Source organism: Passer domesticus, chromosome 3 (genome assembly GCF_036417665.1).
Source record: "Passer domesticus isolate bPasDom1 chromosome 3, bPasDom1.hap1, whole genome shotgun sequence".
Taxonomy (NCBI): Eukaryota; Metazoa; Chordata; class Aves; order Passeriformes; family Passeridae; genus Passer; species Passer domesticus.
This window is the reverse complement of record NC_087476.1, coordinates 41,756-57,719: the sequence shown is the minus strand read 5'-3', so window position 1 is coordinate 57,719 and position 15,964 is coordinate 41,756. Positions and strand designations below refer to the sequence as shown.

Genomic DNA, 15,964 nt, shown 5'->3' with positions numbered 1-15,964 from the left:
AAATTAAGATGAAAGTTTCCTGTTGTGAGCCTAAATACAAAATATACTTCTGCTTTTTCAATCAGGTGATGAAGTTTATTGAAAAAAGACAAAATGCATCCAAGTGAGTACATTCTACTGAGTTGTGCTTGTCTGGGATCATTGTGGGAAAATTGCAAAATTCTAAAAAGCTTTTCGGAATGTTTTCTAGTTGTTTTTTTCGCCTTGTTATAAATTTTGTGTGGAAAATGGCATAGAATGGATAAACTAGATTTTCTTTACTTACATAAAAATAAAGCCTTCTTATTACAGTCCTGCTTTTCTTGTCTTCCATTAGACTATCATTTTTGCTCAAAAACTTTTCAAAATAGGCAGCAATTAATTCTTTTTTTGAAGATTTTGCACTACTATTTGTCTGGAAAATTGATGCCTTCAACTCATGAGATGACATGCTTCTTAGTTACAAAATTCACACAGGAGATTTTCAGGCATGCCCATAAATCTCATCAGTGTTTGGGAGAAGCTTTTCTCATCTGTTATAGAATAATCATGTAATTTGCCATTGTATGCTGGTAATAATCTAGTCAGAACAGGACCTTGTGCTTAACTAATTTTCCCTTATTGTTGTTTGGGGGTAACTTCTTACCAGGTATGTTATTATTGACACACCAGGGCAAATTGAGGTATTTACTTGGTCAGCATCAGGAACCATCATAACTGAGGCCTTGGTAAGTGCTTTTTGCATGACTGGACAGTGAAGCCATGTGAATGACCTGGCTGTTGAGCAGTGAGTTTCTAATCAAACTGTCTCTGACTTGGTGTTCCCAGGCCTCCTCTTTCCCTTCAGTTGTTGTCTATGTGATGGACACCTCTCGCAGTACTAACCCTATCACCTTTATGTCCAACATGCTCTATGCCTGCAGGTAAGAAAGGCTGTAAATGCAGCCCATCTGCTTTAATTGCTGTGTCTCTTTAGTAGTTACTTTTGGGGGGAATCTTGGAATAGTTTGGATCTAAAGGGACCTTTAAAAGCCATCTAGTCCATGCTCTCTTCCATGGGCAGGGGCACCTTCCCCTAGACCACGTTGGTCCATCCAACCTGGCCTTGGACACTTCCAGGGATGGGGAATCACAGCTTCCTTGTGCAGTGTGCTCCAGTATCTCTCTGCTGTCATCATGAAAAATTTTGTCAGCATGTCTCTTTCAGCTTAAAACCATTATCCCTTGTCCTGTCGCTAGAAGCCTTGGTAAAAAGTCACTCTCCATTTTTCCTTAAAAATCTCTTTGTATACTGGAAAGCTGCAATAAAGCTTCCCTGAAGCCTTTTCCAGGATGAACAATCCCAACTCTCTGCCCTGTCTCCATAGGAGACTCCTGTAATAGTTTGCATGGCCTCCTGTGGGCCCACTTTACTGCTCTTTCTTGTATCCTGGTTTCCAGAGCTGGATGAAGTGCCCCAGGTGGGATGAGAACAGAGTGAAAAGGGAGACTCACTCACCCTGCTGCCCATACTGCTCTTGGTGCAGCCCAGGGTGTCTCATATCCACTTCATATACGGGCTTGGTTATTCTCTTAGTGATTTTCTCATTGAAAAAGCAGCATAAATTAGGTGCCAGTGGACATATGGAGGTCATTGGCTCAAAACTCCCACTGAAAGCATTAAATAATCCATGAGACCTTGGTGTGGTGAACGCTGGTTACAATGGATTTAACATTGCCTGTTGCTTATAAACACATTTATCTAAGACGTATCAAGATAGTCTAGTTTAAGTTCCTTATGTAAACACATAGTTTCTTATTCTATTTTTTTATGTTATTGATACTTCAAGAGATTTTTCAAGATTTGTTTTGGGTTCAGCATAGCAATGGGTTCTTGATTTATTGTATTCTTTCTCATACATTAATTTATCTCTTCTTCTTTCCTGTTGAATTAGGGACTAAATACCTATAGAATGATCAGCATAGCTAGAGCTGTCATAATTCATGGTAAATGTTGGTAAAATATTTTCAAAAACCCTTGCAATCCTTGTTTCAAGATCAGGAGCTGTATCATTGTAATAGTGTGCAGAATATGTCTTACTGCATGCTGCATTTTCTGATGTTAGTTTGAGCAAAAGGTGAACACATATACAGTGAAATAAATTTGAGAGCTCTTGTGTTGAGGTACTTTTTTCCTTTTAGATGTTCTGTGTTATTTGAATTCATTGCTCAGTTCACAATCTCTCAGAACTTGAGGTCTGAGTCAAATGCAAAATGCAAACGTAGTTAAAAACTGGGATGTGAGAGACAGGAAATGGAAACCAAAATCAACTGGGTCTGTCAGAGACTTTCTGCCTCTCAGATGTGTGCTTGGATCTTGGGGAAGCATATTTTGTTCAATGATTGTAAGCAGGACCTGGGTGAAAATCACATTCTGATTGCTGCAAAAGAAAATAATTTTCTTTTGATGTCAAATATATTCAGTTTTGCGTAAGTCTTGTCTGCCTTATGCTTAACATGCTTTCCATTCTAGTGAGTTTTAAATTAAACTTTCATTTTGTGTCTCCCTGCCCAGTATCCTGTACAAGACAAAGCTACCTTTCATCGTAGTTATGAACAAAGTAAGTCAAAGCTCTGATTTCCATTTCCTAGTGGGACATTGTTCTGCTTAGGTTCTTTGGTGTAGTGTCTTTGTTTTACCCCAATAATAGTTTTTTTCTAGAAAAGAGAGACTGGGGGGGGGGGCTGCAGGCTGCCAGCCAAATCTAAAAGGGGCACAAGTATAGCCAGAAATGGGCAGTTGCACCCAAAACAGAACACCAACACTTTGAAGCACATTTGGGACCTTAATCCTGGGCTATAGGGATGCTTAACCCTGTAAGGTAAGAGGGAGGACATTATAGAGTCTGCTCTTACACACCCTGTGTCCAGGTGGCATTGGTCTTTGTTACTGTTTCTACCCGGCAGCAGGCCAATGACTCACAGCGGGAGCGGTGTAACACCTGCATGTTTTGAGGAAGGAGTCCCATGTACTGTACCAGGCAAAACTCAGCAGAAGGTGTTTGATCGAGTGTTTGCTGGGAGGCAGAAGTCTAGAGATAGTCTAGAGATACTCATCCACTGCCGTGTAGTGCACTCGCAGTCTTAAAGGAGTGCTTTTGAGTTTAATGGCTGTCTCTTCAAACATAATTATTTCAGATATTGAAAGAATCCCGTTAGATTTTTGGTGTGAGTGCTGCTGCCCACAGACATCATTTGTACTTGTATCCCCAGCACAGCAGGCTCTCTACACACGCACACACATTTCCCACAGGCCGTGCCTTTACTGTGCCATTTTAGTGTTAGTGTCTGGTGTGCCCCAGCTCTGCCCGTCTGCCCAGTGACCCAAACCCTGTTTTGAGACCTGCTTGCTTACTGAGCAAGGTTTCGTATGCTGTTTTCTCTCTAACTCTAGACATTAATTTTAGAGTAAGCTTCTAAATTTTTGGGGATTTTTTTCCACTGAAAAAGGCACAAGGTAGGAAAATCATTCTCTCTTAAGAAACTACATCTTTTGAAAGACTTAAGAGTGGGACTTGATCCTTAGGAAAGGTAGGCCTGAGGCTTAGGATTCATAACCTCAAACCTCATTTTAATTTAATGTTTGCCTTCGCTAAAGAGTAAAGGCAACATCATTTTAAGAGTTTTTAACAAAATGTAATTAAGTTGAGTTTTTTAAAATTGACTCTTAACAAGAATCCTGGGCAACTTACAGGCATGCAGTGACAAACAGATTTTAGGATTTTAAGATTTGCAAAGGGGGAAAAAAAGCAATTTGTAGAGATGATTTTATTTTATTTATAAAATTTGAAGTACTCAGGCTTTGGCCCTTGGTGGATTCAGTTCTGTCTGAAATCTTGTGAGTAATGCTAGGCAATATTTCATCTTTCTCCTTCCCGTTGGTGCAGGGAAATGAAACATACCAGAGTTTTAGGCACCTCATATTGTGCTGAGAGTGCGTATGCCTGTGGTAAGATGCTGATGAAACTTTTGAATAGACTGTTTGCATATGAGTCCATGTAAAATTGTGGAACCGTCTCACTTGTTTGTGTCCATTGTTGTTGTCATGGATTGACCCTGGCATAGTGCCAGTGCCCCCATGAAAGGTATATTTCCAAAATGGTTACTGTGAGATGTGACCTGGAAACAGAACAAAGCAGGCTCCAGCTTGGGAATGGAGGGGAAAAACCACAACACTTTATTAATCTACAACATAGAGACAAAAGGGAAAAAAAGAAAAAAACACACACAACAATCCACAATGGAATACCTCCAAAACACTCCTCCCCCCCCACCCCTCTAACACTCAATTCTCAGTCCAATACCATCCTTCACGCAACTTCCCCCAGTTCATCAGGAGAGAGGAGTCTCCCTCTTGCACCATGGGCCTCCCCAGGAAACACAGTGGAACCTCCTGTGCTTCCATGTCACACGTGGCAGCCGCCCGGAGAGAATCTGCCGTGGTGACCATCCTCCTTCCATGTCCAGTGCTCTCACCACTGTCCATGGATCCAAACTGCTCCTTAGGTCCTTTTAAGAATTCCTTGCCCAGTTCCAAGAAGTGGCAGCCTCTCACCGTTTGGGACACCTGTGCCCCCCATTTCACCCCCTGGGGCCGAGGGGCCTCGTGAACAGAGATCTTCCTCTTCTCTGAAGACAGAGGGCATCTCACACCCTTCTCACCACTGCTTTACCTCTCAACTTTGGGACACCTATCCCCCCATATTTCACCCCCTGGGGCCGAGGGGCCTCATGAACAGAGATCCTTCTCCGCTGAAGGCAGAGGGCTCCACCACACCCTCCTCATCAGTCTGTGTTCCCTCTGCTTCTTCTCACAACAGCTTTGTCACTCCTGGCTTCTGGCCAACCGCCTCTCCCAAGGTGCAGTCTCTACATTACAGGAAGAAATTGGTTCCATCCCGTGGCCATGTAAGAGAAAAGTCCAGCCAAAAAGCCACTCCAAATCATCTCCTCCATCTAGGGCGCTTCTCATCTGCTGGCATTTCTTCACCCACTCAAGCCTTCTTCTCATTTGCCCATCCTCCGTCCCCTCTCAACTCTCAGCTGGGGAGGATCAGTGTTTTTTACAGCTTCTATTGTCTCAGCACTAAAGGGGTTAAAACCTCAACTGTGGTCTGCCAGCAGCTGGGCACCTTGCCCCCCCCAGTTCTTCTCCTGGCCATGATGCCCGGCACAAGATATCAAATTTCAAGCCAGCACAGTCTCTATCACTCTCTCCTGGGGGGCTGCCCAAACATCCCAGGTCTCCTCCACCCCTGCACCTTGCAGGGCTCCGGCCTCCCTTCCCACAGGCCACATGGCCTCCCTTGCATCACCCAGACACAGCTGTGCAGGGGAGGAGGTCAGATCAACTCACCGACCAGACTCAAAAGAGAAAGTCCCTCTGGCAATCTTCTGCTTTTAACCCCTGTGTGTTCTCAGAGGCGTATCCAGGTCCCCAGTGCCCACACCAGGTGCCAATTTCAAATCTGGCCACTGATTGGTTTGACTACAACTTTCCCAGAAACTCACTTCCTGGTCAAACCACTACAGTTGTGCACTGAGTTTTGGTTGTAATCTCCTCGGGTCAGAGCACAGCTGGTGTTTACAGAGACCTCGTCCTTGGGCTGCTGCCCAGTGTGGAAGTGACACCTGCTCCCCCAGCTCCCAGGCAATCAAGAAAGCTTGGGATTTCAGTGGGGGCTGCACTTGCCTGGCCTCAATCATACAATTTGCTATTTACACTGTAAACTTTATTGTACAGTGTGCAGTGCTTGAATGCTCCTTTGCAGTAAGTTGTAGAAGGCTTTAGACCTGCGAGTGTTCCCTTAAACAGTCATTGCCTTCTTAAACATTGCCTTGATAAAAACAGAACTTGAGAAACTTCAGACCAGGCTGAGTATTTTGACAAGATTAACATTTTGAAAATAAGCTTAACATGGATTTTTTTTTTTTTATTTGTCTACTTAACAGCCTATGGCTAAGATTATTACTGCTGAATATTTTCCCTTCTCCTTCCAGACTGACATAATCGACCACAGTTTCGCAGTGGAATGGATGCAGGACTTTGAGACTTTTCAGGATGCCCTGAATCAAGAGACCTCCTATGTCAGTAACCTGACTCGTTCCATGAGTTTAGTGTTGGATGAATTTTACAGTTCACTGAAGGTAAGAATCCTATTTTTGTTTATTACCTCTCATCAAAGCCTGGAGAAAGCTCAAGAATAATGTTTTTGATGTAGTATGGGAGTAGAATGTAAGGTTCACTGGTGCTCAGGAAAAGAGGCAATAGACACAAAGTGAAATACAGGAAACTATATTTAAGTAGAAGAGGAAAAAACTTACTTATTTTTTATTGATTGAGCACTGGAGCAGATGGTCCAGAGAAATTGTCAAGTCTCCACCCTTGGAGACAGGCCAAGTTATGAGGCAACCTGTTCTAGTTAATTCTGCTTTTTGGGCAGAGAAGCTGGACTAGATGATCTCCAGAGTTATCACCCAATCCTAACCATTCTGTCCTTCTGTAAAGTGTCTTTGCACTGCCCTTTTGAACTGTAGTCTGTTGATGAGCCATGTTGAGGATTTGCTGATTTGAACAGTAACTTCAGTAACTTGTCACGCTGAGTGGCAGCCCTGAATAATTCAATATTGTGATTAATCATCAGAAGAAAGCAAAGATAGGCTGGCGAGAGGCAGCATTCTTTGTTGCAGCATTTCCTATCTGAGGCAATTTTCCTTGGTCAGAAAGTGTGTAGTGCAGTTGTGCAATTTAGTACACAGGAAGAATGGAAAGAATCTCAAACCCAAACAAACACCCTCTCACCCCTGCCCCCCCCATTTGCTTGGGCAAGAAGAAATTGGGTTTTTTTTTCTCACTTAACCAGGTTTTGAGAAGACAAAGTAATCCAGTTCTTCAGGAAACCCTGTGTATCAGAGGCTGTTACTGTTCAGAGAGTCTGTGCAAAAGGTTTCAGCTAATTGTGTTTGCCATTAGCTTTTACTAAAGAAAAAGCAAGCTTTCTTGGCTTTATGGGTATTAAAAGAAAGGCAATGAAAACAAGTGGTTCCATTCAGATAGATAATGATAATGTAGCCAGATGTAATGTACGTGTTCTGTGTGGAACAATATACAGAATTTCAGAAGGGATTGTAGTGGTGCCATATACAGAATCAAAGTACTTCGTGTTCCTTATTTGTTAATTAGGTCATATTTCTCTGCATGTCAGAATGCTGGACTGGAGAGCAGGTCATGTGATGATTGTAGCATAAACTGCAGCTTGTACTTCAATGCAGGGAAAGTGTAAATATTAACATATGTTAGCATATAGTAATACTTAAAATCCTTTGGAGAGCTGTCTCATGTTTGCTATAGTAATGACCAAGTGCAGGGCTGTATTGGAAAAAGTCTTCCAATTTGTTAGTGAGTAGTTGAGACTGTCTTGCTTTTGAAAAAGGGGAAGAATTTTTTTTTTAGAAGATGATAGATTCTGGCTAGTAATAGTGCTAATGAAATGTATTTTTAGGTAATTGACTTAACACATGCAGAACAAATGGCCAGAGGTGTAATGACAGACAAGTCCAAGTTAGGAAGGAGATGTGCATGTTAAATGTATTGCTGCAGTAATTGATTGAATTCTCCACCTGTTGCTGTTCTGGGGTTGGACTGTGTGGCCTATTGTGATGTGGCTACATACAAAGTATTAGATGTAGCCAGAAGGTCAGTTGTTGATTTTGCTAATTCTAGTACACTGATACATACTAACTACTTATAACCCTAGGTACAGATTGGATTATTAACAGCAAATAAGTAAGTGACAGAAAGACTGACTTTCTCTTGAAATGCCCAACTTGTCAAAAAAAAACAAGCCCCCTTCCCTAAAGAAACACCCTGAAAATACTGCAACAACTCACCAAACAGAAAACCAGCAGCACCCAAAAGACAGAGGTAACAAACATGAACAGCAAGTGGACAAAGAGTTTGAAAGCAGGATGGATAGAAGCAGAAGTGGTACTGCACATTCTTGTGCCACTGTGCTGATTAAATGGCTATTGTTAGGTTTAGACTAGTAATTATTTGTTAGGGTTTTTTGTTTGTTTTTTGTTAGAGACTGGTTCAGTTACTCTGCAGTTGTAGTGTGTGGTTTCTTTTGCAGGTGGTTGGTGTTTCTGCGGTGCTCGGCACAGGACTGGATGAGTTTTTTATCCAGCTTTCTAAAGCTGTAGATGAATACGAGAGGTAAGGCCATAGTCAGCCCAGTGAACACTTCCTGAAGGTACTGATTTGTAACTCCTTTGATTTGAAGGACTTTACACCTTCCTTAGCCAAGGTAGTTTAGGGTTTCTAATAAACTTCAAGCATCAGCATAAAAAGTGGCAGTGTAAAGGCACTATTCAGAGATGAAATTTTGTGTTTGCTGTTCAGTGAAAAAGCAAAAGCTATCCGTGCCATTAAATGTGTGAAGGAATATTTTTTCTCTAATTCTGTACAGTGATCAAGGTTTGAACTCTTGCTGTTTCAATGAAGTATGTTCACCTATTTTGCATCCATTAGTTTCAGATCCAAATCTGGGTAAAAAAGTACTGTTAGTCCTTCTGAAATGTCTCTCAAACATGAAAGCCTTGAGAAAACTTTTTTTGGGGTAGAAGGAACCTCTGAGATGATCCTTAGTTAATATAAATCATGTGTTGATTCAAACTGAGTGCACTCTATCTTTTCAGAGAGTATCGTCCAGAATATGAACGCCTAAGAAAAACACTAGTAAGTGGTTTTGACTGTTGTACACCTAGATGGAGTATCTAGAGGCCACTTTTATGCACACAATTGCCTTTATGTTGAAAGGGTCTAACATTTCATTTACTAGTCATACTCAGTGTAGGAAAACTCCTGTCCTGAAGAAGTCTGCTATCTGCTTTTTTTTTTTTCCTAGATGGTAGAGCATATCTTTACAAGAATAAAGATGTTTTCTAAAACACATATGGTTTGCTGCTTTAGTGCTAGTATTTAAGCTAATTGTGTGAAAATGGTTGGGAAAGAGTTTTGTGTCTTCCATTCAGAAGGATAGAGAGTTCTTGAAAATAAATTCTTGAGTGATTTGTTGAGGCTATCCTTGTATCTTCCTCTGCCAGTGAAGTGTACTAGTTTGACTTAAGCAGTAACAGAGACTGATCTGCAGTGCCAAAATCAGTAGCTCTGCTTACCTTGATTCCTGGCTGTCCAAAGTTCTTTGCAGTCACAGCTGCACTGAGTTTGGCTTCCTGATGTTTCTGAAAATGTTCTAGAAGTCTGCCATACTGGAGATTGCTGTCTGTGTTTGGTCAAATGTTCTGTGTAACCTTAGTTGTAATATGAGATCTGCTCGGTGACTTGCACTCTGGCTGAAGGACAGATGCTGGGTTTGGGTGAGGTTACTTTCCTACTGATATTTTAAATGTTCTCAGAATCCACATGTAACTCTTTATCTACAGGAGGAAGCTCAAGAGAAACAAAAGAGAGAGCAGCTGGAACACTTGTGGAAGGACATGGGCAGTGTGTGTATGCAGGGCAGCACACTGACAGGTACCTCACCAGGAAGATCAAGTTCACTGCAGAAGTTTTCTGAAGAGTTGGTGTTGAGAAGTGCTTCTCTGTTTCCACAGCAAAAGTGTGAAAGCAGCTCCATGTTAGAGGAGTGGGGCTTTAGTTCCTGTGGGATTTGCCACACTTAGCTATTCCCCTCTATCAGTCACAGGTGTGCAGGAAACCCTGCTGTGCAGCTAAAGCAGCAGACATAATAAAAATAATAAGGTACTTTAGAAAAGGTGAAACAGATTAGAATATGGAAGATCTGTGCTATTGGCTGCACTGTTCCTTACAGGTATGTGCTGATGAAGTCTGTCCTGTGTCTTTGGGATCCACAAGCAGTTTTCTGTCCTTTCAGACCAGTTGTTAATTGTTGTGTTTATGTGCAGATAAAAGTCATTGGTGTTAACAATATCTTACCTTTAGCAAGCTAGTTTGTGTACAACCATTTATTTTCCCTTCAAGGACCTGATGATGCTTCTGCAATGGGTCCCTCTGAGCTAATCCTTACACGAGGAACTCTCAATGAAGAGGAAGAAGAGAGGGAGAGTGATACTGATGACATTGACCATGAAGGTAGGGGAATAAGGCCTGAAACTGACCATCTAGTCAGGAAATCTCTGTATTTCATTACCTGGGTGGACTGTAAAGAGGGCCTAGAAAACAAGCAAACACTCAGTCACCTAAATATATGTGTCAGAATCCATAGCAGAAGCAATGCTTGGTCAGTGCTAACACTCTCCAACCTCTGTGAGAGTTCAATTGTAAGTTTTCTATGTAAGTAATTAATAGGTGTATAACACACATAAATCAGAGAACCTCTTGGGCTTGAGGCACACAGTGACCTCTGAACCTGATTGATTCCCAGCTGTTTTATCATCTCTTTGACCTTACAGTTTCAGCCCCTGGCTGTGGCTTTTGCTGTGACTATGGTCTTGGAGCAATCTTCTAAGTTCTTAGAGGGTGATTTTTCGCTTCTATAGCTGACAGGCTTAATCTTCATTCTTTTCCTGTTCCACTGGTGTTTCGGATCACTTCTTTCCTTTGCCCTGTAATGTAGTTGAAGATCCAACACATGTGTTATGTTGTTCTGACTATCCTGACTCTAGCTTTTGTCAGTAACAGAGGTAGAATAGTGCTGAACTGTTGTTTCTTCCCTCAGTGACGGAGGAGAGTCACGAAGAACCAGCCTTTAGAAACTTCATGCAAGACATGCGGATGAAATGCCAGAGAAAAAGCAATCTGAATGAATGAGACCTTCACAAACAGAAGGTTTGGAAGGAACAGCGTAAAGAAACTTGCATGGAACCATGCATGAAGACTTTTATTTGTGAACTGCATCCTCTGATAGATTTTTATTTCTCTTTCTGCAGTAACTGTTGGTCATGTGAGTTAAAGTTCTTGGAGCCAACTGACTGCTCAGTTCACCATCTGCCACCATGGCTTCCTGAAGCTGAGGGAATCAGATAGCAGTTTCTTTTCTTCCAGATTCTTCAGATCTATCTGTTGAGAGCTTATATTTTGAGCTCTGGCAACATTAGTATCTGCAGCGCTAACTGGTCCCCAGAAACGTGTTCCATTCACATGTGCAGCTGAGGGTCTGCTGCAGCCAGGGCACAAGTGATGCTGTACTGAACTTTATCAGTCTACTTACTGTTTGATGGTTTGGCTTGTATTAAATATATTTTATGTACTAACAAATGTATGATAATAACAGAAGGAAATTTCATTTTAAGCATTGTTCTAAAGCGAGACTTTTTTCCCTGTGCTTGCAGCCCATCTGTATGGATGTGCAGCAAATGCATCTTAATTACATTATACAGATATGGTACAGATGCCTCCCAGGAAAACCCTGAGCAAAGAAAGTTCCCAGGAAGGAAGGTAATAAAAAGTCTCTAGCTTGATTTGGCTGAGAGCAGAAATGCATGGGGTTGTATACTGGCTGCATATATCCCTAGTAGAGGCATTTCCATAGATGGAAACTTACCTGGAATATAGACAAGTGCTTAGAGACTGGCTAATTCTTATTTTTCATGGTAGGCACTTGCAGTTTAGCAGTCTGGCCCCAGAATCTTTGGGGTTTTCTCCTCCACACAAAGGGGTGGCCTCGCTGGGTAGGTCTCTGAGTGGAAGTCTGGCACAGGTTAGCTAGCACCAATCCCAAATTGCTAGTGTGGAATACCACTCTGCTTTAATTTATAAATCACTACTTCTCTTAGTGGATAAACCCTTCAACTTTACTTCAATTTCACCAAGTTCCAAACTATGGCCACCAAAATTTTACAACACTATGTCTGTGGTGGAATTCTGTGTATGGTCCTATGGGAATGTTCACAAGGAACCACGCTGACCTAACCTGTGACTGTAGCCCAAGGGGCAACCTCGTCCCAACACCTCTGGCTATGCTCAGTGAGTCCTTGCTGACCCATAACAGATGCCTCTGCCTACTGCCTTGAGGAGTATCCCTAAGGTGCCACAAAGAGAGGATCTTCTTATGGGCACAGTGTGCTGGGATTCAGGGCAAAAGAAGGGGTTTTCAGTCTTTAGCACCTCACACTCCATCAGCATTGATTAAAACCTCCAGCCTCAGGAGGACACAGACAGTCACATTTTACAGATCCTGGTCTCACCTCAGCCTTGCCAAGGGACAGTCTGACAGGGAGAGGGAAGGAAACAGGTCTGGACAGACAGCCTGCTCGCCGAAAATCATCCTAACCCTTACAGTACTAAAAGAGCTCTAAGAACTTCCCAAAATGTTAATTTTCCTGCAGACTGAAGGGTTAGAGTAGCACTTAAGTTGAAGCACAGGCTGGACCTGCCATGAACACACTATGTAAATATAAGAAGCAAGAGCTACTCAGACAATTCCATAAAACATTCCAAAATCTGTCTCCTGGGATATGATAATCACAGGGTTTTTTTAGTAATGTTAATTTTAAATTTTCTTCCCAGGTTTTGTCTTTCCCTTGGATTCTTTTAACTGTTGTTTCAATTTGTCATTTTGGTATCATAGAGACAATTTTACAGTACCAAATCAATTTCTTTCCTTTATTTCATTTCTCAGATTACCATTTTATCATCTGTTCTCTCCATTGCCGTGCAGACTTTAAACATAGTGCCAGCACATTACAAATAATACTTTCTCCTTTTTTATCTTTCAGCAATCACCATTTTTCAGCTATTTTCTCCTACATTTTTTCCCACTTATACCAGTTATCTACTGGCCAAGGATCATCAGTTTCAATATGAAAACTGTGCCTTTGCAGGTAATCTGCTAAGCCTTTAGTCTGTTTCTCTAAATTGTTTGCCATCCTGTCTTCAACTATGCCAAAAATGCCATTAAACGAGTGGGAGCTTCAGGCAAGCCCTGCCTTAGCCTCAGATTTTTGGCAACAGCTTAAATTTAAGAAAGCACTCTGGCCCGCAAGTTTTAAGGATGGCAAATCAGGTAAATTTATAAAATCAGTTATTTATTAAACAGATAGGAGATAATAGACAAAAGATTTTTACTGCACAGTATAAACAAGGAAGAACTACTACTAGATTACATAAAAGTGCATGATATCAAGGTACCTATTTTAAAGCTAGCAAAAGAAAAGAGTATTGATTAGGAGTCAAATGGAACTTAGCACCAAATGACATTGGTGTATCCAGAGTCCTTTCATTTGCTGTCCAGAGGAGTAACTGCAAAGCAGGCTCCCCGCTCTGAAGAGAAACTCCACACATTTACAAGGAATGAGCAGAAGATTCATGCTTTGGGAAAGTTCAGTGTAACTTTTGTAGCTTTTATGTAAAGTGAGGTGCCTTTCAGTGAGAAATCCGAGTGGAGCTGCAGACAGAGGTTTTTTCCCAAGTTCCTTTTGAACCAGTCCTGCACCTGTTACAAGTCCTCAGTCTCCTGCAGTTTTGTGGGTCAGTCACATGTAAAACAGCACAACTGGTTGGCATGCTCTGCTCGTGAGGGGAGACGAGAAGAATCCCTCTGCTCACACTAGACCTGCAGCTGCCAAACCTCACCAAAGCACCCGAGGGGCCCCCAGGGATTGATGGCACAGAAGGGAGGTGATGGAGGACAGCACAGCAGGCAGCCTGCCCTCCATCTGGGTGTGAAGAAGGCAGGGCTGGGAACCGTCAGCCAAATCCCACCAGGACTGGCTCATGGTACCACCCTGAGGGTTTCCCCTGCCTTTGGCCAGTCCCAGCTGCTGCAGCTCACTTGACAGAGACTCACTGTCTATACTATGCTTGGCAGCACTGGAGAAGATGAAGCTGAGGACAGCAATGGTTACCTTCACATCCCCTGACTGCAGACGGGAGGGAGGGCGAGCTCTGTCACCTTGGGAAGGCATGCGCAGACTCATTGCTGCCCATCTCTGGAGCATGGCTCCATCGGGGGATTGTGGTAAGGACAGCAGTGCTCACCTAACTTTGCACCTGAGGTCAGCTTCAGGATCTTGTCCTGCTGTGGGAGAGCACAGCTTCACAGTAAACACCAGCTAACACACTAACAGTGTTAACAGTAACAATTCTTACCTAAATATTAATACTAATAACACTGTGCATATTATTAATACTAGTAGAGGCCAGTAGTGTTCTTAATGCTGAGGCTTGCATGAAGAACAGAAAATTAATTAATGTTGCTGATTATGTTATTGTAGTGTTGAAATACTTTGCCTCCACTGTGGTAGCTCCACATTAGCTCAGTGGCCTCCCCCAGCAGGTCCCACAGCACCTGGATGCAGATCAGCTTAAGCTTCACTGATGTGATAAAGAGTTCACTCTTTAAAATATTTTAAAGTTTAATAAAGGACAAAAGGACAAAATAATCCAGCACTGGTGTGCTTTTGGTGCACGGCTAAAGAGCACAAAGGTAGCTTACAATTATGTTCACTATACGCTGGTCACATTGCTGGGGTTACATGCATATTCATTAGTTTATACATTATTCAAACGTTCCTTTGCGTTTTTGACGTTCCAGGTACTCTCTTGTTTGGTTTTAACCTCTGACTTGTCTGCAGAACATTCTGTAAATTAGGTCTACATATTTTATTTCTTCCTGTAGTTTTATCCTGTTGTTTCACACTCCCTGATAGTGCAAATAGAGTCGATAAATCCTTCCTGGATGCTTAAGCTCTGTTTTTTTCACTGTTACCTTATCACTTGGAAAGGCTAGTATGCAGATATAAGAAATAGAATAATTGCTTTACACCATTCTCGGAGTTAGTTACATAGAAGTATTTTAGTCTCTATTTTAACATTTTGCTGAAGCCTACAATATAATATGTGAAAAACACCAATCACTTGTCTTTAAAATTTTAAGTTTAATAGTAATAAAATGGTTATAAAAATAGTAATATGAGTAACAAAAATTTGGGCAATTAGGATTAGGACAATACGAGACAATAAAAACAAAGAGTTACGGACAGTCCGAGTACCTCTTTCTGGGCAAAATAAGCCTGAAAAAGGACACACATTAACAGAGGATTAACCCTTAAAAGCAATAGTTTATTTGCATATTCATACATCTCATACATGATGCAGAACTCCAAACAAAGGTTTCTGTCTGGTCAGTGTCAACTTCTTCCTCTTAATCCTGAGGCTGAGCAAGGCAGGAAGAAGTTAGTTTCTTCTCATAAATGAGCAATAAATTAGGTGTCCTGTGGCTGCTATCTTGGTGGGAATATCTCATTCCTCTCTTTTAAAAAAAAAGTATCTTACATAGTATAGTTTCTATTTTAACATTATGTTATAACCTAAAACTATATTTAACACAGTACTTAAGAAAATCAATACAGCACAACTTTCTAACATAACACATATACTATTCATTTTAATATTTGCAAAAAGCCAATAAAATATGCACCTGTCACATAATATATTTATCACACTACTATCCATACGAAATATACAGTGCATACATAAACTGGAACACTATACTATACAAAGCAGTTAAAAGTAAGTATAAGTTGCACCGTATCAAAATACTTGTGATGCAAAAAGTTAATCTATAAATGCGAAAGCCAGTATTGTTTTATCACCTATAACACCCGACGACTGTGGGGGAGAAGGAGGGTGAGCAGCGGGCCCGCGGAAGGCGGGCAGGGGGACGCGGGTACTTAACTATTTTGGCCAGCGTGCTGATCTCGGCCAGTCGGGGCAGGCCAAGTCCCGCAGAAGCGGAAGCACTGTGGGGGAAGAGGGGCCCAGAGCCCGCAGCGGGCTCTGCACGCCCTCCCCACTCCCCGCTGCCGAGCCCCCCCCCCCATACCATGTCGCCGCCGCTCCCCGGTCCGCGCTGCTGCCGCAGAGTCCGCCTTTGCGAGCCGCAAGCACTCCCGACCTACGCCCCTCCCCGCCCCGAGTGCCGATGGGGCGCTCCGGTCGGGGCTCTGCGGGGGTCTTTTCGCC

General features: G+C 42.2%; 1 protein-coding gene and 1 long non-coding RNA gene across 5 annotated transcripts in view; one reads left to right on the top strand and one right to left on the bottom strand.

The window, feature by feature from the left end:
• Positions 1-14,673, top strand: part of GPN1 (GPN-loop GTPase 1) — a 17,678-nt gene extending 3,005 nt beyond the window's left edge. The window contains exons 5-16 of one of the 4 annotated variants that reach the window (XR_010357830.1): positions 66-103; positions 629-707; positions 808-902; positions 2,534-2,579; positions 6,019-6,165; positions 8,151-8,233; positions 8,716-8,755; positions 9,463-9,553; positions 10,022-10,132; positions 10,719-10,828; positions 11,332-11,437; positions 12,718-14,673. Coding sequence is in view for 3 of the 4 variants with exons in the window: in XM_064411357.1 (XP_064267427.1) it covers positions 66-103; positions 629-707; positions 808-902; positions 2,534-2,579; positions 6,019-6,165; positions 8,151-8,233; positions 8,716-8,755; positions 9,463-9,553; positions 10,022-10,132; positions 10,719-10,810 (822 nt within the window). In the remaining variant the exon portion in view is untranslated. Of the gene's footprint in view, positions 1-65; positions 104-628; positions 708-807; positions 903-2,533; positions 2,580-6,018; positions 6,166-8,150; positions 8,234-8,715; positions 8,756-9,462; positions 9,554-10,021; positions 10,133-10,718; positions 11,292-11,331 lie in introns of those variants that run through there. The other 3 variants (XM_064411357.1, XM_064411356.1, XM_064411355.1) reach the window with 3 other exon arrangements.
• Positions 12,954-15,964, bottom strand: LOC135295713 (uncharacterized). Its single transcript, XR_010357831.1, has 2 exons — positions 15,825-15,964; positions 12,954-15,251 (listed from the first exon to the last, which is right to left on the bottom strand). It is a non-coding gene; the product is annotated as an uncharacterized LOC135295713 (long non-coding RNA).